Here is a 22,511-nt window from a genome sequence, read left to right as displayed (position 1 = left end):
CCCTCTGCCTGTTTTCCTGCAGTCTGTCCCTCTCAGCACACTGCCAAATACAGCTGGCTTCTGCCTCATCTTCCCCCAGTGGCTTATTATTCTGGCTGAGTACCAGTAGAGGGGAGATAGAGGAAGGAAGAAGACAGTCTTCCTTCACTCCTTACTCACATCACAGAGACTCCTAATGGATAGAAGGAGCCATTTTTGGGCTTGTCTGCACTAGCTCCTTACTTCGAAGGGAGCATGGTAAGTAGGGTGTTGGGAGTTTATTAATAAAGTGCTGTGGTGCATATGCAGCACTTCATTAAGCAAATTCCCCCCGCCACAACTTGTAAGTGTTGAACTTCAAAGTGCCAGCTTGCATCTAGCCGCGTCTAACCTCCCGGTACTTCAAAGTGCCTGGGGTACTTCAAAGTCCCTTTACTCCTCAGAGGAATAACACACACCTTTTTATTTGCACTATGAGGCTTTAAGCATTTTAGAATTGTGTAACACAACCTTTACACAGACTTCTCAGAGGAGAATGGGACTCAGAGGAGTAAAGGGACTTAAAGTACCCAAGGCACTTCGAAGTACCGGTGCGTGAGCCACAGCTAGACGTGAGCGGCACTTCAAAGCTTAACACTTTGAAGTTGCCACAGGGGGAATTTGCTTCATAAAGTGCTGCATATGCAGCGCAGCACTTCATTAATAAACTCCCAACACCCTATTTAGCATGCTCCCTTCAAAGTAGGGAGCTAGTGTAGACAAGCCCATACAGAGAGAATTGAAGCCAGAATAAGCTCATGGTGAGCCGAGAGCTCTCTTTGTCCACAAAATAAGTTTTTGGACTGTCCTGATAAAATCACACGCACTGCAGCTTATTTCACTTCAGTGAGTCCTGAAATAGGAGCATTCCTGTTTGGATTTTAAAATTACTATTTTTTTAAAATAAGAAAAATAAGGTGTGGGCCAGAGAAGTATCTGTAAAGGTTGTGTTACACAATTCTAAAATGCTTAAAGCCTCATAGTGCAAATAAAAAGGTGTGTTGCATTGTTATCAAGAGACACAGCTTCTCTCAATGGTCACATGGAAGAAAACAGGTAATTTTGCTAACAGAACAACAGAAAATAAGGAGTTAACTTTCTGATTCTTCTGCCACAGAGAAACTTTTAGCATTCCCCTGATACCACTTGGCCTGAAGGAGACGAAAGAAGTTGACTTCACAATCCCTCTTAAGGTAAGTTTCAAAGACAAAAATTTAGAATCAATATTTAACATGTAATATTGCAGTTCTGTTTGAAGGGGTGCAGCATTGTATGCAAATTCTAAACATTTTATGTTTAATTTGCACTGATCTGATCAAGAACCACCAAGAATTTAGCAACCAAGAATTATCTAGCATTTGAGATCAGTTATGTCCTTTATAATATCTTTTCCAGTAACTTCAGTGGATTGACTTGATGTATGTTTGTGTGAAAGAAAGATCAGGCCCACTACCATAGGCAGTGGGTGCTTTAAGGACAGGGAAAGCTAAACCACCCCTAACCTAGGCTGTGGCCCCACATATACTCTGACCCAAGGCCCCGCTGTTGCTCCACATCTTCCCCCAAAAGCTGTGGAGACTCAGCCAGGAGCAGCGTGGGCTGGCTGTGGATAGAACAGGCCACCATGGGGTCACTGGAGTGAATGGGCTGGTGCTTCTCTGGGCATGGAGGGATGTGGGAGGGTTGGGGCCTTGGACAGAAGGTTTAGGGCTGGGAGAATATTGGGATTCACCCACCCACTCATGTCCATGGTTTTAGGGCGCAGCTAGTGATGATGATAACAATGTATTGTTGGTACACTACTGAACTTGTACTTGAGGCTCTACAATACGAATAGAACATGGTCCCTGTCTAGACATTACTGTATAAATGAAGGCCGGTTACGTACTCTGGGTGTACTCACCTTTTGCTCCCCTTAGTGGGGGATGGCTTGGCACCAAGGAAAGTAGTCCCAGTGCATTCAATTAATTTGGATTTAGAAGATTTTCTGCTGGAGAAAGAACACGGCTAGAACATCCTATGTGTGAGGCAGGAAGAGGCTGTGGCATACTGGCAGTTCTGCACTAGGGGAATATCCAGCTAGGACAGGAAATGCCCCAATTATCCTTTTATGCCAGCTTTAAGGGGCTTTAGAATGCAAAATAATTTTATTTGGTCCCAGGATCATATCAATAGAGTGGATCCAGTTTGCTCCTAGGTACATAGCTGCCAGTGCAGTCACATGAAATTGAACCTGACAGAACTAAGAACAGAATTTGGCACCAAAAGAAAATGTAGTTCTTCTTCGAGTGGTCCCCGTGGGTGCTCCACCGTAGGTGTCGGGCTTGCCCCGGTGTCGCAGATCGGAAACTTCTAGCAGTGTCTGTTGGGTTGTGCATGCGCTGATGCGTGCCACTCCCCCGCACGCTCTTGGCCACATGCGCGATCCAGTCCCCACCAGTTCCTTCTCAACCGCCAGCGGCTGCAGACGGAATTTGCTCTGGCTCCAACACCTGAGACAAAAAAAAAAAGAGAGAGAGAAACTGTGGTTATTGTTGTTGATAGTTATTAGTTGTTAGTAGTTAGTTATGTTCTGACTGTTCAAACCGTTTGTGCTATATACAAAAAAAAAAGAAGAAGAAGAAGAAGAAGAAGGGAGGAACAAAGGGGAGAAGAGCGGACGGACGCGGCTGTCTTTGGCGGTCTGCGACCCCTGGAGGCCAGGAACATTATCTGGTTAAAGACTTCATTAGCCGATAAATACTCTATTAACATTTAAAGACTTACAAGCTGCGGCAGAGATGTTTTCGCAGGGCTTTAAGAGGTGTGTGTCATGCTGCGAGACCATGCCTGCCTCAGACGGGCATAGCGAGTGCATTCGTTGTCTTGGAGAGACTCATGTTACTCAGAAGTGCTCTCACTGTGCTTGGCTTACAGCCAGGGCCAGGAAAGACAGGGAAATGAGAATAAAATGATCCTATTTGATAAGGCCCTCGAACCCGAACCACCAGAGAAGCCCCAGAAAGAGGGGCCCTCGGGATTGCACAAGAGGAAGGCGGCTTCCCAAACCACCTCGGTGCAAAAGAAAAGGAAGCTCTCCCCAGCTCGATCCTTGCTGGTAACACCAGCGAGCAGGATGAGCGAAACACAGGGCCCTGACCCCCTGGCTGCTCATAGCAGGGATAGCAGCGCATAGGATTGCGCTTGGGCCTCCGACTGACCAGCAGTCGGCACCGAGGGCGCTGCAGGCGCCAACGCGGCAAGTGCCGGAGCCAGCAGCGCAGACTCACGCGGCACCAACGGCACTGGAGGAGGGGCACCCGGAACGGGGCCAAAGGGTGCCGGAGGAAGCTATCCGCGCGGCACAGCGTGCAGCTGCACCAAGTGCGGCACCGACAGCGGCGCCGAGGTCCCTGGCACCAGAGGGGGCGGCGCCTGCTCCGCAGGGGCAGGGGAAGGCAAAGGCAAAAACCCGGCACTGCAGTCCGGCTCTGGACGTCATTGCACCGCTGTTATCACCTAGCGCCGCCCCCCCTCCCCACCAAATATACACACGCTGCGTCGGGCAGCCACTCCAACAGCCTGTTTCAGACCTCCCTCCCCGCTCCTTCAGCCACCATCACCATGGCTCAGACAACCTTCACCATTTTCCAGCGTGGGCCCTTACGAATACTATCACAGATCATCTCCGCCATCTTCAATGTCGTCACGGAGATCACGCTCTTCCAGACACCACATGTACACATCCCGATCGTGGTCCAGATCTCCATCTCCGGGCCCTTGCCCGTGTTGTCGTGGCTGCCCTTATCATACTGAACACCGGCATCGGGGGTCGAGATCTAGAGGCGGATCCCCACCCACACCCCGCCGACACCCCCTCATACAATCCCGCTCTGTGAGAGGAACGCAGCTTCCCCAGACAGACATTGGTCCAGAGTCCCGGGACCTTCCTTCACAACCCGCAAAAGAGCGGGTATACCAACAAACTCAAGGATCAGAAGAACTAGAGGAGGTATACCGCAGCGGCGTCTCCTCGTCCTCGTCCTCACCCTCGTCCTCTCCGGATGAGGTGGGTGTCCCAGGGACATCTCTCCCTCAGACGACCTTAAGCAATTCCAGGAGCTGTTCAAGAGAGTAGCATTCACACAGGACATGGGAATAGCAGAGGTGCAGGAGAAACATCATAAACTCCTGAAAAATCTGAGACTCCCAGCGTCATCCAAAATAGCCATTCTGCTAGACGAAGCCATTATGGAATCAGCCACCAATATATGGCAGATCCCAGCCTCCATCCTGCCTACGAATAAAAGGGCGGATAAGAAATACTTTGTTCCAGCCAAAGGAATGGAATTCCTGTTTAGTCACCCACAACCAAATTCTTTGGTGGTTGAATCATCACAACATAAGTCTAAGACACCCCAATATAAATCAGGAGAGTTGGACAAGGATGCGAGGAAATTAGACCTGTTTGGCAAAAAGGTCTACTCCTCCTCTACCTTATTACTAAGAATGGCGAACTGTGTGGCACACCTGTCAAACCACAATTTTGACAATTACTCCAGACTGACCCCTCTTATGGACTTCCTCCCAGAGGGTAAGAAACGAGTGCTAAAGGCGATTGTTCAAGAGGGCTATGCAGCCTCGCAACAGGAGTTCAAATCGCCCTGGACGTGGCGGACACAGTGGCACACTCAACGGCCACAGCAGTGGTAATGCGCAGGGAATCCTGGCTCCAGACGTCCGGCATTCCCAGAGATCTACAAACAAAAATCGTGGACCTTCCATTTGATAAGCAAAAACTATTTGCAGAATCAACTGAGTCGGTCCTACACTCCAGCAAGGACTCGAGGGTCACACTTAGGACCTTGGGTATATATACCTCCCCATACAGGAGGAAAAAAGTTCTACCCCCAGCAAAGGCGCTATGCCTATCAACTGCAGCGTGCACAATATCAACGAAGCTACGACCATGGGTGCCACAAACAGCAGCAGCAGTATAAGGCCCCCAGGTGACGTCCCCAACAAAGTCGTGCAACCTCGGGGCAAGCCCCAAGACAGCAAGTTTGATGGGTATGTCGAGGACTGCACTATCAAGACCATCTCCCAATGCCACTCTCAACACATGTTCCATCATCGCCTCAAACCATTTTATTCCCAATGGCAAAACGTCACGACAGACAAATGGGTACTGGAAATCATAGCCACGGGTTACACAATCTCCTTCCAATCGCTCCCGCCACCGAAACCTCCCACCCAGTCCTCTCTCACGAACCTTTCCCACGAGACCAGGCTGAAACAGGAGGTAAATCATCTCACGTTCATAGGGGCGGTAGAGAGAGTACCGGACCAATTCCAAGGGAAAGGGTTCTACTCACGATACTTCCTAACAGAGAAGAAAACAGGAGGCTGGGGGCCAATTTTGGACTTATGGGCCCTCAACCGGTATTTGTGCGAACAGCACTTCAGGATGACTACAGTTGCCTCCATAGTTGTGGCACTGGACGATGGAGATTGGTTTGCAGCCCTCGACTTACAGGATGCCTATTTTCATATAACGATCCACCCGGCGCACACACGTTTCCTTCGCTTCAAGGTAGGCAAAGAGCATTTTCAATACAGAGTTCTTCCGTTCGGTCTCTCTTCAGCACCCAGAGTTTTTACCAAAACCCTGGCGGTGGTATCAGTGTACCTGCACAGGCAGGGTGTGTTCATTTTTCCATATGTGGACGACTGCCTACTGAAAGGGGTCTTGAAAGCAGAGGTCCTACGCATGATACACGTCACCGTGAGCACATTCACCTCATTGGGCCTGGTTATCAACCTCACAAAGTCAAAGACCGAGCCCACGCAAGATATAGAATTCATAGGGGCACACATAGACTGTATTACAGCAAGAGTATACCTACCCGATGCCCATTTCCGCACCATCCAATCCCTGGTACAAGTTATGACGTACAGCCCCACGGTGCCAATCCTAACGTCTGCCACTGTTGGGGCACATGGTGGCAGCCACGTTCGTGGTACAGAATGCCAGGCTACACATGCGAAGCCTGCAACACTGGTTGGCGAGCGTTTACGCTCCACTAGTCTATACCACCCACAGGGTAGTATTGCCCACGACGGAGGTGCGAAAATCGCTGGCATGGTGGGCAGATCCCAAGAACATGCTAGTAGGGGTGCCCTTCCACCAGCCACAAATCGCGATTTTTCTTACAACAGACGCCTCCCACGTAGGATGGGGAGCGCACATTGGTAGCAAAGTAACCCAAGGGCTGGGGTCTCCCGGGGAACAGACACTGCACATAAACATACTAGAGCTCAGAGCAGTGTTCAACGCGTGCAGATGCTTTCAGAAGTACCTGCACGGCAAAGTAGTCGGGATCAATACCGGCAACACATCCATCATGTTTTACATCAATCGACAAGGAGGGGCCCGATCCCAAGTGCTATGCGCAGAAGCAGTCCAGTTGTGGAACTGGTGCATTGCCAACAAGATAACACTAAAAGCTTCATACTTACCTAGTGTCCACAATGTGAAGGCGGACCAACTAAGCAGGCGCACGTGTTCACGCACGAGTGGCAGATCCGCTCCGACCTGCTCCAACACGTATTCCACAAATGGGGGTTTCCCCAAGTCGATTTGTTTGCCACCCAACACAACAAGAAATGCCCTCAGTACTGCTCCAGAGCAGGCATAGGACGGGGGTCCTTGGGGGATGCCTTCATGATCTCATGGAAGGGCCCTCTACTCTATGCGTTCCCTCCCGTGACACTCATCCACAAGGTTCTAGAGAAAGCCAGAAGGGAGAGAGCACGCATGATACTCATAGTCCCAACCTGCGACCGACAACAATGGTTTCCCTTGCTTCTGCGCATGTCATGCTGTCCACCACTCCCCCTGCCGATAGTGCTGGACCTACTCACGCAGGCTCAAGGGTCCATAGTACACCCATATCCTCAGGGGCTCCGCCTACAGGCATGGCTAATCCATGGCTAAGCGCCTTAGAGAGCACATGTTCGGAGGGAGTGAAACAAGTCTTGGAGTGCAGGAGAAGGACCTCCACCAGAAAGTCTTACGAGCAGAAGTGGACGCGATTTACCTCTTGGTGCTCTTCCAAGCAGCTAGCTCCTCTGGACGTCCCTATAACTATAATTCTAGACCACCTGCTGGAGCTGAAATGAGACAGACTCTCCTTATCCTCGCTAAAGGTCCATCTTGTGGCTATACCAGCGTTTCAACACAAAGAGGAAGGGCCTACCGTATTCGCCTGTCCTGTCGTCACGAGGTTCCTAAAGGGGCTGGTAAATTTGTACCCCCCACGGAAACCGCTACCACCGTCATGGAGTTTGGACTTGGTACTCCACACACTGTTGGGACCGCCCTTCGAACCACTGGCTACAGTACCCCTCCAACTGCTTACCATGAAAACGACCTTCCTCCTCGCGATTACATCAGCCCGCAGGGTGAGCGAACTCACAGCAGTAATGGCAATGCCACCCTGCACAGTATCCTCAAAGGAAGCGGTGACCTTATGATTACACCTAGCCTTCGTTCCAAAGGTTTCCTCGGAGTTCCACATTAACGAACCAATAGTGGTACCCTCGTTTTATCCGAAGCCGCGCGGCTGCACCTGCTAGACGTGAGGAGGGCGTTGGCCTTTTACATAGACAGAACTAAGTCCTTCCGGAAAATGGACAGACTCCTGGTGTCTGTTGCACCCAGGTCGAAAGGGGAAGGCCTATCTTCCCAGAGGATTTCGAATCACAGTGTCCTGCATGAGACTGTGTTACGAGCTCCGTAAGACCCCTCTGCTAGCTCCGCCCAAGGCTCACTCCACCAGAGTGATGGCAGCGTCGATGGCCCTCTTCAAAGGAATCCCATTGAAAGACATTTGCAGAGCGGCGACTTGGTCCTCTTACGACACCTTCGCCAAGCATTATGCCATGCACCGGATGTTCGAGGAGCATACACATCTGTCAACAGCAGTCCTCTCAAGGGTGAGCTGCACATGACTCGATTACCCACCTCCTTACTTGGGGTCACTGCTGGGTAGTCGCCTACGGTGGAGCACCCACAGGGACCACTCGAAGAAGAAAGAGAAGTTACTCACTTGTGTAGTAATGATGGTTCTTCGAGATGTGTCCCCGTGGGTGCTCCACTACCCGTGCCCGTCCTCCCTGCTTCGGATCTCTGTCCGTTGTTTTCAAGAGCATCCGGGGCGGTTGGTCAAGGAACTGGCGGGGACCGGATTGCGCACGGGGCCGAGAGCGCGCGGGGGAGCGGCACGCATCGGCGCATGCGTGACTCAACGGACACCGATAGAAGTTTCCGATCTACGGCGCCGGGGCAAGCCCGACACCTACGGTGGAGCACCCACAGGGACACATCTCGAAGAACCATCGTTACTACACAAGTGAGTAACTTCTCTTTTATAATATAGTTTCAATTAAAAGGGCTTTTACTTTTATATTTTCATAAATTACATGATATAATTTTCTGTGAGCATTAAAAAGATCATCTTTAGGGTACATGAAGTCTATGCCGGTTACAGATATTTATTCAGATATGCTCAGCATATTTGTATTTGAATTAGATGATGAAATCCAAGGAAGAAGGCTTTCTTTGCCAGAAGCAGGGATATGAAACAATCAGAAATAATTCTCCATGTAGCAAGTAAACAGCAACAGTGTTACTGTACGAGTTTTATATTCTACTTTCACATTCTCTCTTTTTTAAATCTATTTTTGGACCCTGTTTGAACTTTACCACTCAAATTAAGAGGATGAATTGTACAGATGATGTAAACTAATCTCCCTTCCACTAACTGAGATGCCCACATACAGATTCCCTTAGCTGTGTATAGCCTCAGTCTCCTGCTGTGGGAGTCTTAATTTGGTGCATCTAGCTGTGACAAAGAGCCAAATAGACGTGTAAATTGGAAAAACCTGCATCCTACTTTCTTACCCTTTGGAGTCAATGGAGTTTGAGTGAAGTACAAAGAGAATCAGCTCTCTTCTACTGACTTAGACTCCCTTAGACATCACTTCAGAATTTAGCCTAATTTTTTCATCTGTAGGTTATTCTTGATTGGCCGTATTCTGCTGCTATTTATACTGGTATAGCTTTATTAAACTCAGTGGAGTTTCTTCAGTATAAATAAGAGCAGAATTTGACCCAAAAATCTTTCTATTAATAAGTTTTAATTTTTCACAATCATTTGACTCCCTTGTTGTGTTTTACTTAATGTTCAGATGTCATTTTTCATAACTATTAATAGCATTTTAAAAAAAATTACAGCTGTTTAAAGTCAGCTATACAAGATGAAGACATTACCTTGAAATCTTGTCTGTTAGTCTCCCCCCCTTTTTTTTTTATATCTAATGTTATATAAATACATCACCACTTATTACTAATCAGTAAAAACTCCAAATAATGAGATTGCTTTCTCTGCCAATATGAACAGTGTTCTGAATATTTAACAAAGGCTTTGGCTTGAAAGAGTAAGGGTATTCACATTTTATTTTGTGTAGGACTTTATCCTGGAACATTACAGTGAAGACAGTTCTGACTATGAAGATGAAATAGCTGATCTTATGGATTTGAGACAGGTAGGTGTAACTGTACACATTAATTTTCTTTGTGACTATGCCACCATATCCAGTTTTAATCTTAGTTGTTTTTTAAATTATATTCATATATGGTCAGACTGTGGCACTCTTACTAATACTTTGCTCCAGGTTACCTTACTTCCATTGATTTTTAGCTCCCAAGATATATAAAACAACCACCTCCACATCCCAAGGACTATAAAAGGCAACATTTCCACCCAATGGAAGTCTCACTGATAAAATTTGCAGATGGCGAAGATTGGTAGATGAAGACAGGGTAGTCACAGAGTGTGATATGTATCAGTTGGCACTTAGGGCCCATTCAGACAAAATGGGTTTCAATACAGCTGTGTGCAGATTTGTACACCTTGGAATAAGGAATGCAGTATTAAAAGGAGGGGTGACTGAAGTATGGAGATCAGAGACTTTGAAAAGCATTTAGGGGTCATAGTGGACAAGCACCTCTGAATGAGCTCCCAGTGCAATGGTGTGGCAAAAAAAGGGTTATTCCTTACATGTAATCCTGCATCATGACACGGGGGTTAGTCAGAATGGCATTGCAGATCTTTCTAACCCTATAATTCCATGATACAAACAGGTGCAGAAAGTCTTGGTGTGAGAGAATGATGTAACAAGAAAGCAAAGTAACTGAGTATTTTGGCACAGCCTGTAAATTCAAAAAAATTGAGTTCAAAATATACTTGTTTAAATTGTAATGGGGGAATGAATTAAAAGGTTTGAAGTGAGGCATGAAATGAGGAGTGAAATAAAGGTGTAGAGCACAAGGCTAGTAATTTCTAACTATTAGATGATGTTTATTTAAATGTTCTTCTATAGCTCACACAGTATCTACTGTTCAAAATTGTATTTTAACGTGTGAGATTTGCCTGCCACACAACTACCTCCTGTATGCTTCCTTAGGGCCCCATACAGCCTGCTCTTCAACTGCAGAAATATATTATTAAGAATAGGGTGCACACATCCAGGGCAGGCTACACCCCTATGCTTCTAAGCCCTATATTCCAAACACTTCCATATTATATAGAAGTCCTACTGATTTTAGTTGAGCAGAACTATGTCTTCAGTGTGTTACATTTATCATGCTGTAACTAAAAGAATGCATTGTGTGAACGTATGTTTTTACGTATCTGAACTTGAAGGCCTGCCGTACTCCCAGCAGAGATGAATCTGGCATTGAGATGTTGATGAGCTATTTCATGCAACTTGGCTTTGTAGAGAACAGGTTTTTTCCATCTACCAGACAAGTGGGGATTTTATTCACTTGGTAAGTTTTTGTTTTTTTTTTTTAAATAGAATGCCATTATCCTTGAACTAACGCTAATTTGGAACACTTATTTTTCTTGTACCATGTTTTCATAGTTATACTGATAGGTATTCTCTTTAGTAAAGATGTAAAGATAATAAGATCCTTTCTATGCCCAGAGTAAGATTTGTGGAGGGCCCTAAGAATTCCCTTTAAACATCTGCACATTCTACCTAGATTTTGGGTGCTGGTATGTATGAGCACATAGGAGCAAGCAGGGAATGATTAGAGCCTGGACTACATCCTTAGTACTTGCTGGGCAGCATAGTGAGAATCGAAGTGTTGTGATTTGCTGCTGATACTCCTTGGGTGATGCAGTTTACACGTGAAGCCTTGTTTAGGTTGTACAGGTTGAAACTCCCAAAGCCAGCGTTTTCTGGATCAGGGCAGGAGGGTGCAGTCTGTGTCTTCTGGTAGCCCTGTGGGGCCGGCGGGGGAAAGGTGGGACAACCAGAGCCGGCCTTCCCCCTCAGAGCTGAGGCTATAGATGGAGCTGGCTTTCCCCCACAGCCTCGTGGAGCCAGAGCCGGCTTTCCCCTGTGGAGCCAGTGATGGGGCTGGAGTTATCTGACCCTTGCAGCCCTGTAGGTCTGGAGCCAGCTTTTTCCTGCAGTCCTGTGGGACATGGGGGCAGCTGCACAGGCCTGAAGCTACATCCCCACTGTGGGTCTGAGCCAGTGCTGGGAGGAGGGGTGGCAGCGAACTTTCCTTTATCTGGCAAATTCTCTTGTCCAGGACCAGTCAGGTCCTATCCATACCATACAAAGGAAGTGGAACTTTGGTAGTATGCAACACAAATTTAATCCTGTGTTATTGGAACTACAAGATTTATGGGATAATCGTATCTACTAGTGTCTATTCTGTAGACAAATGGGAAAGAGTACATAGTCCAAAATGTCAGAGGACTGGAGAAACTCTTCTGTACTGGCTCAAAATAGCGTGTGCTATGATACACTGCACCATTATCAATGGGAGAAGAATTTGCCTCAGTGAATTCAAATATTGTGTTTGTGAAAAGAAAAGGTGACTCCCTCCATTCAGTCAAGAAAACTATTTGAGTTCCAGTCAAGCGTTGTAAGAAGGGACGCATTGCTTTTCAGAGAGCTCAGTAAATACACTCACTGGCTTTGGAACTCAAGGATGTATTTGCAGTACCTACATATGATTATAAATTACCGTATGTTTCAGCATAAGGCATTACAGATCATGCTAAACTCATATGAACAATAAAATGAAAGCTCTGATTTCTCTTTGCTTGTCTTTTTATGCTTATTTCATTTTGCCTTTCTCTACCCCTGCAAGGTATGATTGCTTCACTGGTGTCCCTGTCTGTCAGAAGAATTTGTTGCTAGAAAAAGCTAGTATTTTATTTAACATTGGAGCCCTCTACACACAGATTGGTACAAAATGTAATCGGCAGACCAAGCTTGGACTTGAAAATACTGTTGATCCTTTTCGGAGAGCTGCAGGTATGTAAAGAGAGAATGAACTGTGGTTACATATTGAACACATGTAGGAGATTATTTCTGGGGAGATTACAATCTGTCTTTTTTATATATGGAGTTGCTTTGAGATACACCCTCATTTGTTAATGATTTTTTGTTTTATTAACACAGTTCAGACAAAAGAGGTGGATTGAACCCCACAGATCCTAACAAGCATCTGTAATAGGCTTTAAACAAACATTCCTCTTACCTTTAGTTTAACATTTAACAAAACATGGAGCTGCTGTCTGAACCTTTGGTAAAGACTAAGTGAATGTTGTAGTTAATGATTACTTAGTTGTACATTGCCTTTTTCTTGGCTTGCTGTTCATCACACCAATGTAACTGCGTTGACTTGTGTAGGATATATGTGATGGGAGTAGTAAAATCAGGCTTATAACTTCTACATTTTAGAAACATTAAAAAAACAAAACCAAATTTTGTCCAACGAGGGTCAACGGTCAATTTGCCATTTATTCCAAATGTGAGCAGGATCTATGCCTGTAATAAATCATCAGAGTTTCTATTCTGCTGTGTCTGTGGTAGTTAACAGGAGTTACTCTGCTTCAGCTAACATGTTAATGAAAATTAGAGCTGTTATAAAGTAGGTTTTGTAACAAACCCCCTCTATATTTCTTGGATAAAAGTCCTCATACAAGTATGAAGTACTGTATTACTCCTAGTATTCAAAGGTGTTTGGAATCAGTTTTAATACCTGAAATGAAAATGTGTTGCAGAATGATAATTGTTAGTTGCTGATTTTCTGAAAGACTGTCATAGCTGTCAATAACATACAGTGTGTTACTTTAATAGCCCTCCTTATGTTCAAAGAACTGTATAGATATTTTAAAAATACTGCTTTGTTCATTTTAAATAGATTTCTTTTGTCACATTACACTACAGACTTGTCTTTCTAAAAGAGTTTTCAGCATCTGTGCAATAAGGGGAGAATTTCTCTTTAACTATATTGGGGTATTTTCTTAAAGCTGTATTTATTCATAAACTGCAGCACATCATCTCCCTCCAAAATACCTTTTGCAGGGCCCCACAGCAACAGGCACTCCATAGTCACTTCATTGTACCTGTGCATAGCTCCGTAACATGGACGCTGTGTTGAGTGACATGATATAGTACACATAGTGGCTCTTATGCACTGGTGGACTGAAATTAGTGCACTGATTCAGTATGTAATAGAGCCTTCCACATGGATAGTAAAAGATGTCTGAACTATTTATCACACTAAGGATGTCTCTACGCTACCCATCCCTTTTGGAAGGGGCATGTAAATGCAGCTGATTGAAAATGCAAATGAGGTGTGAATTTGTGTATTTAGTGCCTCATTTGCTGTTCTGAAACAGTCAGAGTGTCATGCAAATGAGGTTGAATATGCAAATTAGCAAGTCATCTGCATTTTCGATCAGCTACATTTATATGCTCCTTCCAAAAGGAAGGGGTAGTATTGATGCAGCCTAAGAGGAATAAAGTGAGACACCAGAAAATGAGGGTGCTTTTCTGGACTTGCAGAGCTAGTTTCATTCATTAAGGGATCAGGAGCTGAGCTTGACAGATTTCTGTGATGTATAAAGGCTCATTGCTTGATATCCTGTGATTAAAATTTGAGCAGAGGCAGCTTCTGTCACCAAATTCTAAAAGCTAACACACACAATAGCAAGATAAAACTGGAAAGTAGTGACAACGAGTGGCAGATATAACACAGGGGAACTCCCATAGCCCAAGGAACTTCTATATTTGTTCTGTAACAAAGAAAGCAACCTCTAGTAAAACTTGATAAACTAGTTGGATGAGATGAATGAAATGTGTAACGTTTTAATCCCTGTCAGTGTTGTTTAATATTTATGCTACAGTTAATATTTTTTAATTTTCTAAATAAAAGATTCATGGAAGTGGAGGACTGAAGCTCAATCTAATATTATTCAGCTGGACATACTGTTCCAGTTTACTTTGGGGCTGGAACAGAGCTAGACTTGAGCACTTAGTGCACTGAAGTTGCTTTTAGAGTGTTTCGAAGAGTAGTTGAAATTTGTTAGCTTTTTTTTTTTTTTTTTGCCATGGGGTCCTTTTGTCTGTATGTTCCCAGTAGAACACCACTCCTAAAGTTAGTCACAGGAATATTTATAAGTGAATTTTAAGACCTTGCTTTCCTTGTACTGCCACAAGACAGCTTCTGTAGACCCGGTAAATGATAACCTGCCTGTCTTAAATGGTAGCACAGAATAGTAGCCCCCAGGGCAGTGGGTCAGTTTAACTCTTCACACTTATTAAGAAACCAGTTTGTATCATTTAGTTTGGCTGAGTAATTTCTAGAAAATATATTTTGCAGTTTCACAATTATTTTTATATGCTACTTTTCAGTTGTACTTGATAATTTATGCATTGTGAATTAACAGTGAAGTGAATCACCTTTAAAAGTCCTTTTCTGTTGTAATAACTAGAAAAAACTTTTTACAAATTCAGGCATTTTGAACTACTTAAAGGAGACATTTACTCACACACCAAGTTATGACATGAGCCCAGCCATGCTGAGTGTGCTGGTCAAAATGATGCTTGCTCAAGCTCAAGAGTGTGTCTTTGAGCAGATCAGTCTCCCTGGAATACGAAATGAATTTTTCACGCTGGTGAAGATGGCTCAGGAAGTTGCTAAGGTAAGCTATGAGACTTGATGTTTTTAAACCCTAGGGTGTTTCAAGTGCCAAATCCACTAGCTTAAAATTCTAACATACTGCTCGTTTATTAAACTTTTAAAGCATTTTTGGAAGATTGGTTTAAAATATTGAATTCAAAATGTTACTTACTGTTAATGGCTTTTATACAAACACATTATTAAGTTGCAGGGCCGTATGCCAAGTGGCTGGCATAGTATGAGAACCTAACATTTGCAAGGCTGTACTTTCTTACATAAAGTGAAATACAATGGAAATACTGACAAATCCTCACCAAGACCATTAAAATGAAAAGATAGGACCTCTAGGACCACTGAGTCCAGTTCCTTGCTTCTATGGGTAACCTTGTCAAACAATAAGAGCTCTTCAATTTTAAAATTCACCTAATGGAAACAATACCAGAACAACAACTGTAGATGTTCCATGTGGTGGTTCTTAGCAAATTAAAGTACACAACTTCTTCTAATTCTCACTGAGAATTACTCATGAGGAAAATGTAGGAGTAGTTATGACAGTAGTATTTGATTCCATAAAGTAGATGACCAACTCCTGCCCCCAGATGAAAACATGGGAAGGAATTGTCAGTTGCTCGTGTGGGACCACTTACTTACATTAACTACTAAGTGCTGATCTGGCTTTACTTCTACAGACTAAATAACCTGTCCTTCACTGATCTTTCCCAGAATTCTGTGTTGTTATAGTGGCAGCATTATAGGCAAGAGGCAAGTATGATTGGGTAGTAATAGAGTTGCGAAACTGTGTCGCAGGTTTATGCAAAAGTGAGAAGGCAGGTTTGGAAATGGAATATAATCCACCATACTCAATGAAGGTTGGTGACAACTGAAAATAGATAGCAAACAGAGACATGAAGGTTCACTCAACCTATTTGTAGCATCAGATAAAGGTCATAAAGTACCTGACTCTACATAGGATGGGCAAAATTTGTCCCGCTGACTTTAAAGAGCCTTCATGGATCACACTCATGTTATATGCAAACTAAAGTCAACTTTGAAGCTAGCTTACTTGAGCTGACAAACACATTTATTAAAACAGTGATCTCCTTAACCCTCCATTCAGCTGCATTAACAAGCCAAGATTTACTTGCAAATTATAGAATTGTGTGTGTTACAGGATATTTATATTCTATTTAAGAGAAATTAAAGAAGAAAAAGACCTCAGAAGTGATTTAGTCCAGGCCCATTCAGGATTATTTTTTTAGAATATGTTTTCCAGTGTTGTCTAGTTTTAACTATATCTAGAGATGGAGCTTCAATTTTCTCTTACATAAGCTTCAATTGTAATTTCATCCCTTCTAGTCCTTGTTATCAGTGTAAAATTTCCTTTCATTTTTCTTGGTATGAATAAGCCTTCAAATGTTTGTAGATTATTGTATCTCCTCTTGCTAATAACAGAGCTCCTAATTTTACAGATAACTTCTCATACCTAGATATGTGTTTTATTTTAGGTTGGAGAAGTTTACATGCTTGTTAATACTGCAATGAATCAGACACCAGTCAAGGAGAACATCCCTTATTCCTGGTCAAATCTGGCAAAAATAAAGTCAGACCATTACAAAGCTCTGGCACATTACTTTGTTGCTACTCTCCTGTCTGACCACCAGTGTAAGAATACTCAAGGTTTATTTATATGTCTGTCTAAACAACTGCTACAAAGAAAAGTTCATTTTGAGGCTAGGACTGGGAGCAAGTAAAACCAGAGTTCTAATATGGGCTCTTTCCATGGAATCCCTTTGCGGCCTTGAATTATCCTATCATTTCCCCATCTGGAATATGGAAATAATACTTCTGACCTTTTTTTCCAGTAATAGTGGGAAAGTTAATTAGCTACTACTTACAAAGAGACTTAGGGAGCGTGTGTGTGTTTGTGTATCCCCATCCCTCCCCCACATACGAGCTAAGTAATTTTATTACTGAAATAATCAGTTCCAATTAGTAGAAAAGCAAGAGTTTAGACAGCAGCTAGTAAAATTTGTTCTTGATTTTTTTTTTTTTTTTTAAAAAGGGTCCAAATAATAATCTGGGGTAAAATTTAGACTGTTTGCAAAATATTACTGCCTACTTCCCTGCATCTACACTTCACTTGCCTGATAGGTACTTGGCATATACGCACTTTAAAATAGCTAACATTTTATGTATATTGGTACAGTGAATCCCACTGATGACGAAGACAAACAGGAAAAGGCCTGGTCCCAACTGCATGACCACATGTCAGAAGGATTGATGTCCTTCACCATTTTAAGGGATAAAGTTCAACGAAAACAATTAGGTAATCAGACTCCATTCAGCAAGTATTTAAATTATAAGTGCTGTAAATTGCAATGCAGTAAAATATTACCTGATACCTATACATATTGTTAGCAGTAGATGAATAAGGCAAAGCTCATGTAACCAATCTTATTACATGATCATAACTGCTGCATTCCTGCCATTAAATGTGTCAATTAACATGAAAACTATATTTACGAGAGAAGAACAATGTTTTTCATAATTCAAGAGGTGGCAATAATGGAATGAATAGAGGTCTTTTACACCATGTAGCTCATTAAAATTAATTGAAATGTGTCAGGATTTAGTCCAGTTTCTTGTTACGTTGTCTTAGAATTAGACATGAAGCTGACTTACTTTTGCAAATGTGTCTAAATTAGGAGTATGTAGGCACTAAAAATATGGACATAATCAAACTAAATCTTAAAACCCAGGGTTTGATTCAGTAACACATGAAGAAGTAATCTTTACTCATATTGCTGCTCCCACCAAATCCAAGGGACACGCTCACTTAGTTGATTAAGAGTCACAGCTGGACCACAGCTTATCTTTCCTGTGGCTTTGTAAATGATTGCTAATGATTTCTACTTTCTTTAGGGAAAGCACATTTACGCAAAGCCATTTTCTATCATGAAGAAGCACTAAGGGTTTGTGGTCTGTGCAAAAAGCTTCGGAAAATTGACATTCTTCAGGAGATCTTGTCTGTTGCTCACAAGCGTTCACTTAGCAAGTATGCTCAGCATGAGCAGGAAGATGACTTCCTGAGTTTAATGCAAGCCCCCACTGTCCTTCGTAAGTACCACTAACCGAAAAGCATGTTTTTTCTATAGGGACTAGTGATTTTGGGTGCCCAAAATAAAGTACCTTAATCTTGATCTATTTTTCAGAAAGTAGTGAGAAACCTACCTTCTGAAAAAACAGATCCATTTAAAGGTATCTCATTACACTCCAAAAATTCTTGGCCAAAGTGCATGGAGAAGCATGTTCTATGACGTGAATTATGAGTGTGCTATTAGTCTCTCAGTAACAGTACGACTTGCTGCTTTGGTGTCTTTAAGCACATTCATACTATACAGGCTGGATGCCAGAGATCAGATTTCAGGAAGCCTCCTCTGGACAGTCGTATTCAGGCGATGACTGTAAGGAGGGCTCCTGAAAGTGCCTCTGTCTTTGGTGAATGTATCTTGCAGATATACTGGCTAGAGTGAGTAAAGGAAGCATATTCTATTTGTTAAATAGCCCTGTGGTTATAAAATGTGGCTTACTTTGGTACGTCTACATAAGTCCAAAATTTCGAAATGGCCATGCAAATTTCGAAGTTTACTAATGAAGTGCTGAAACACATACTCAGTGCCTCATTAGCATGCCAGCAGCCGCGGCACTTTGAAATTGCTGCGGCTCATCTAGACAGGGCTCCTTTTCGAAAGGACCTCGGCAACTTTGAAATGCCCTTATTTCTAACAGCAGATAGGAATAAGGGGATTTCGAAGTTGCTGGGGTCCTTTCAAAAAGGAGCCCGTCTGGACAAGCCGCAACAATTTCAAAGTGCCGCAGCTGCCAGCATGCTAATGAGGTTCTGAATATGTATTTCAGTGCTTCATTAGTAAACTTTGAAATGACCATTTCAAAGTTTTGGGCTAGTGTAGACACGGCAATTGTGTTTTATATTTTTAATCTCTTCACATGAATATTAGTATAATATCTGTACTGTAGGAACAGGGAAGTTAGCTGACTGGGAACTTGAATGCTGCTGATTCTTCTTGCATCAGTTTAGACTAGCAAAGCCTTTAAGAAGCATAAATGAACTAGGCTCTTTGTTTTGTTTGTTGAGCTTTATTTGGGTTTTTTTGTATATACACTGAAAAAGCATCATGGAACCTGACATTTCACTTGCTAAGATATTGATATCTGTCTCAGTATACTGATTTATTCTGAAACTTGTGAGAATTAGATTTTTAATCAGCAAATGTTTATACATGTCAATTTTGCTGTTAACCCCCTTATTTCCCTCAATAATAATAAATTTACAAACTGGCAAAGTAAGAAAAATATTGCTTGAACTTCCTAAAGTTGAAATATATTTTGATATGTTGATAATTTGGGTTTTAATATTTTGAATTTGTCATTAAATAATTGTCTGACCTCAGTTTTCCACAACTGTGATCATTTACATTGATAAACAGCCCTTAAAGTAAAAAAAAAAAAAAAAAAAATTCATATATTAAAGTTATATAAGCGAGCTCTGACCAGCTCTCTCTGCCAATACTGCCAATAAAACCTTTCAGTCTCTGGCCATCAACCTGGAACTTAAACTATTTTTTGTTTTTCACTTTTATTTTAGCAAAAACGGAGCATAAAGTAGAAATGATTGTTCCTCAGTTCTCCAAGGTGAAAGTGAAAGACTTCTTTGAGAGGCTGGTAGGTAGCATGCTATTGCCTGGGTTTGGCCAGTTGTCTCAGTGTGCAGCCACTCCTGCTCACAGCACAGCTCAGTCTTGGGGCTTAGGACAGTGTGCAGGCCGCAGTAGGCCCATGCCCCACTCCTGGGCAGGCAACACCCCTAGTCCAATCCAAAGTCAAAAAGCCCAGACCCTAGAATGCAGGGCCAGGCAACAAACAGTGACTAACCCCAGGCCCTGGTACAAGGCAGGGCAGCAAACACACAGTCAGTAAGCCCTGGCGCAAGGTGCGGGGGCGGGAATCAGTCAATATAAAGTCACTAAACCCCAGTCTTAGTGCAAGGTGGGGCAGCAAACACACAGAGTCAGTAAGCCCTGGTGCAAGCCCAGACCTTCCCACAGCAGAGCATGCCAAGCAACCTAGGCATACACCTAGACAGGTGTGGGGTGGGGGTTGGGAGGAGAAAGACTGCTACCCACAGGTTAGGTAGGATGGGGGGGTGCGGGGGGAAGGTGGTCCCAGGGCTCTGTTAACAGCAGCCGTCTGCCACAAGGGTCAGCAGGGATCTATACCGCAACACACTGACCCTGCTATCCCTGGGCTGCTTCTGTATCTCCCTATCACCTCATACCTGGTGAGTGCTGGTCGAGCTCCTCTGCATCCAGACGGATGTGGGGCTTCTGGCACCATGGGTAGTTCCTCCTCCGGGTCATTTGGCAGGGAGCCCTGTGGTAGGATCCAGTCCTCAGCCTCCTCCTCCGAGCTGGAGAGCTCAGGACCTGCACCTGGCTCCGCTGGTAGCTGGGCCTCCACTGAGCTCTGGGCTAGTTTTTTGTACTTGTAGCCCCGCCCCTTGCCTTCTGGTCAGATAAGGGAGTGGAGCCAAGTTCCCTCCACAAAGGGTTCAGGGAGGAGTTCTTTCCCTTCTGGTTTAGTGAGCAGCCATTGCACTCAAATAGTGCTCACTACACCTGGAAATACTTGCTTTTGAGCCATTTTATTGTTAATAGTAACAGTTTGGCTGTGCTGGCATCAGGGATGGTATTCCTGATTGCTTGTAATCCACCTAATAAACTATTTTGCTAGTCTTTAAAGTGCTACTTGACTTTTTTTTTTTAATTGTTAATGTGTATGTTCTGCCACTCTGTGTCCTACAGGGCCCATTGCCTGTGTTTTCAGCCAAGCAGAGATGGACAGCTCCTCGCACTATTAATTTCTGTTGTCAAGGAGGGGAATTGGGATTTACTCTTAAAGGGGGCCCACCTGTACAAGTTCACAGTCTTCATCCAGACTGTTCTGCAGCAGTAAGTAATAAGTGCAGTTTTAATAATCATCTCTTCAGGTTCCTTCAAGTTTGGTGTAATTTCTCAATCTAGCCAAGTCCTCTGCAACAGAAAGGGATCCAGATATGTGCAAATAAAGATATTCTATATAACTGTGATTTTTAAAGAGGTAAATGTAACTCCACTAACATACCCACATTAGATGTTTTCAGTTTTAAATGCAGTGATAAAGTAATAATTTGTATACCTGAAGTCAGGTATACTCGCATCCATTGGCATGTGGGGTATTTATTTTAATGACATTGTTAAATGTAATGCCATACTCCGTACAGTGTCTACACAATAAACCCATGAGTTATCACAGAATGCTAGGTCTGGAAGAGGTCATGCAGGTCCAGCCCCCGGCCCTCATGGCAGGACCAAGTCCTGTCTGGACCATCCCTGATAGACATTTATCTGTTTAACTGTTCAGTGTGAACTTTAACCTTTACTATGTCTGACTCAATTTTAAAATTGTAATCTTATCACAGGACAGATTCCTTTAGTATATGTTTAATAAGTGAAGATGACCCACAAGTACCCTAATCTAAATATATTACTCACCATCTATCTCAGAAGGCTGTAAGGAGAAAAGCCATGGGAGTGAAGAGGTAGAAAAAGGGCAGCACAGAGAGGCAAAGATCAGGAAATAAAGGAGGTGTACAGGAGGGAACAGAATGGGAATATGCTGCTGATTCCTAACACACAATCTTTTGGAAATGAGAGGAAATAGAAAAGTATGGGTATAGAGAAGAGAGAACATGCACCAGAGAAAAGAGGCTTAACTATAGCAGGCAAAGGCAGAAGCATAAGACTTAGTTTCTTTAAACAAGTGGAAGAGATAGTGAAAAAAGAAAAGGAAAAATATTACAGAAGGATAAAAACACCTAATAGTAAAATGATGGGAATGCCAAAATAAACAGCTTTTTAAAAAATTAAAAGATTCTTGTAGAAGAAAAATAGAAAAGCAAAGAACTCAAAAACAAGAAACAGTAAAATTTATTAAGTATATTCATGTCAAAGTAATGCATGGTGGTTCAGGAAAAGGTAGTTTTATGCGTATTAAAATGCTACTTGAGTGTTTTGTACTGTGCCATCTGATTGATGAGTTCTGTATGCTGCCTGGAAGGGGAGGGGAAATACCTCTTGGAAAAAACACTTCAGGATAAAGAAATATTTTAGCAACCCCAGATGCTGCTGCTAATTTGCACAAAATTATTTTACAGTTAAATGGCCTGAAAGAAGGAGACTACATTGTTTCTATTGATGGTTTGGATTCCAAATGGCTGGGAATGAATGAGGTCTTGGAAAAGTTCAAAAGCATGGGAGAATGCACCATTGTGATTAAAGTTAGTAGCTGTCAGGATATGATGGCATCTGTGGTAAGTAATGGGGCAGCTACTTTTCGA

The 22,511-nt window shown here is 43.3% G+C and overlaps 1 protein-coding gene across 2 annotated transcripts in view; it reads left to right on the top strand.

Annotated features, from left to right (window-relative positions):
* The window catches only part of RHPN2 (rhophilin Rho GTPase binding protein 2), a 53,073-nt gene that overhangs the window by 25,335 nt on the left and 5,227 nt on the right, over positions 1-22,511 (top strand). For both annotated transcript variants that reach the window (XM_075008446.1, XM_075008447.1), the window contains exons 4-14: positions 1,136-1,211; positions 9,529-9,606; positions 10,767-10,891; positions 12,233-12,399; positions 14,890-15,077; positions 16,561-16,717; positions 17,262-17,381; positions 17,978-18,172; positions 19,722-19,798; positions 20,938-21,084; positions 22,329-22,484. In XM_075008446.1, the coding sequence (XP_074864547.1) occupies positions 1,136-1,211; positions 9,529-9,606; positions 10,767-10,891; positions 12,233-12,399; positions 14,890-15,077; positions 16,561-16,717; positions 17,262-17,381; positions 17,978-18,172; positions 19,722-19,798; positions 20,938-21,084; positions 22,329-22,484 (1,486 nt within the window). The remainder of the gene's footprint in view (positions 1-1,135; positions 1,212-9,528; positions 9,607-10,766; positions 10,892-12,232; positions 12,400-14,889; positions 15,078-16,560; positions 16,718-17,261; positions 17,382-17,977; positions 18,173-19,721; positions 19,799-20,937; positions 21,085-22,328; positions 22,485-22,511) is intronic.

This window comes from Carettochelys insculpta, chromosome 14 (genome assembly GCF_033958435.1).
Source record: "Carettochelys insculpta isolate YL-2023 chromosome 14, ASM3395843v1, whole genome shotgun sequence".
Classification (NCBI taxonomy): Eukaryota; Metazoa; Chordata; order Testudines; family Carettochelyidae; genus Carettochelys; species Carettochelys insculpta.
This window is presented reverse-complemented; position numbering and strand designations above follow the sequence as displayed.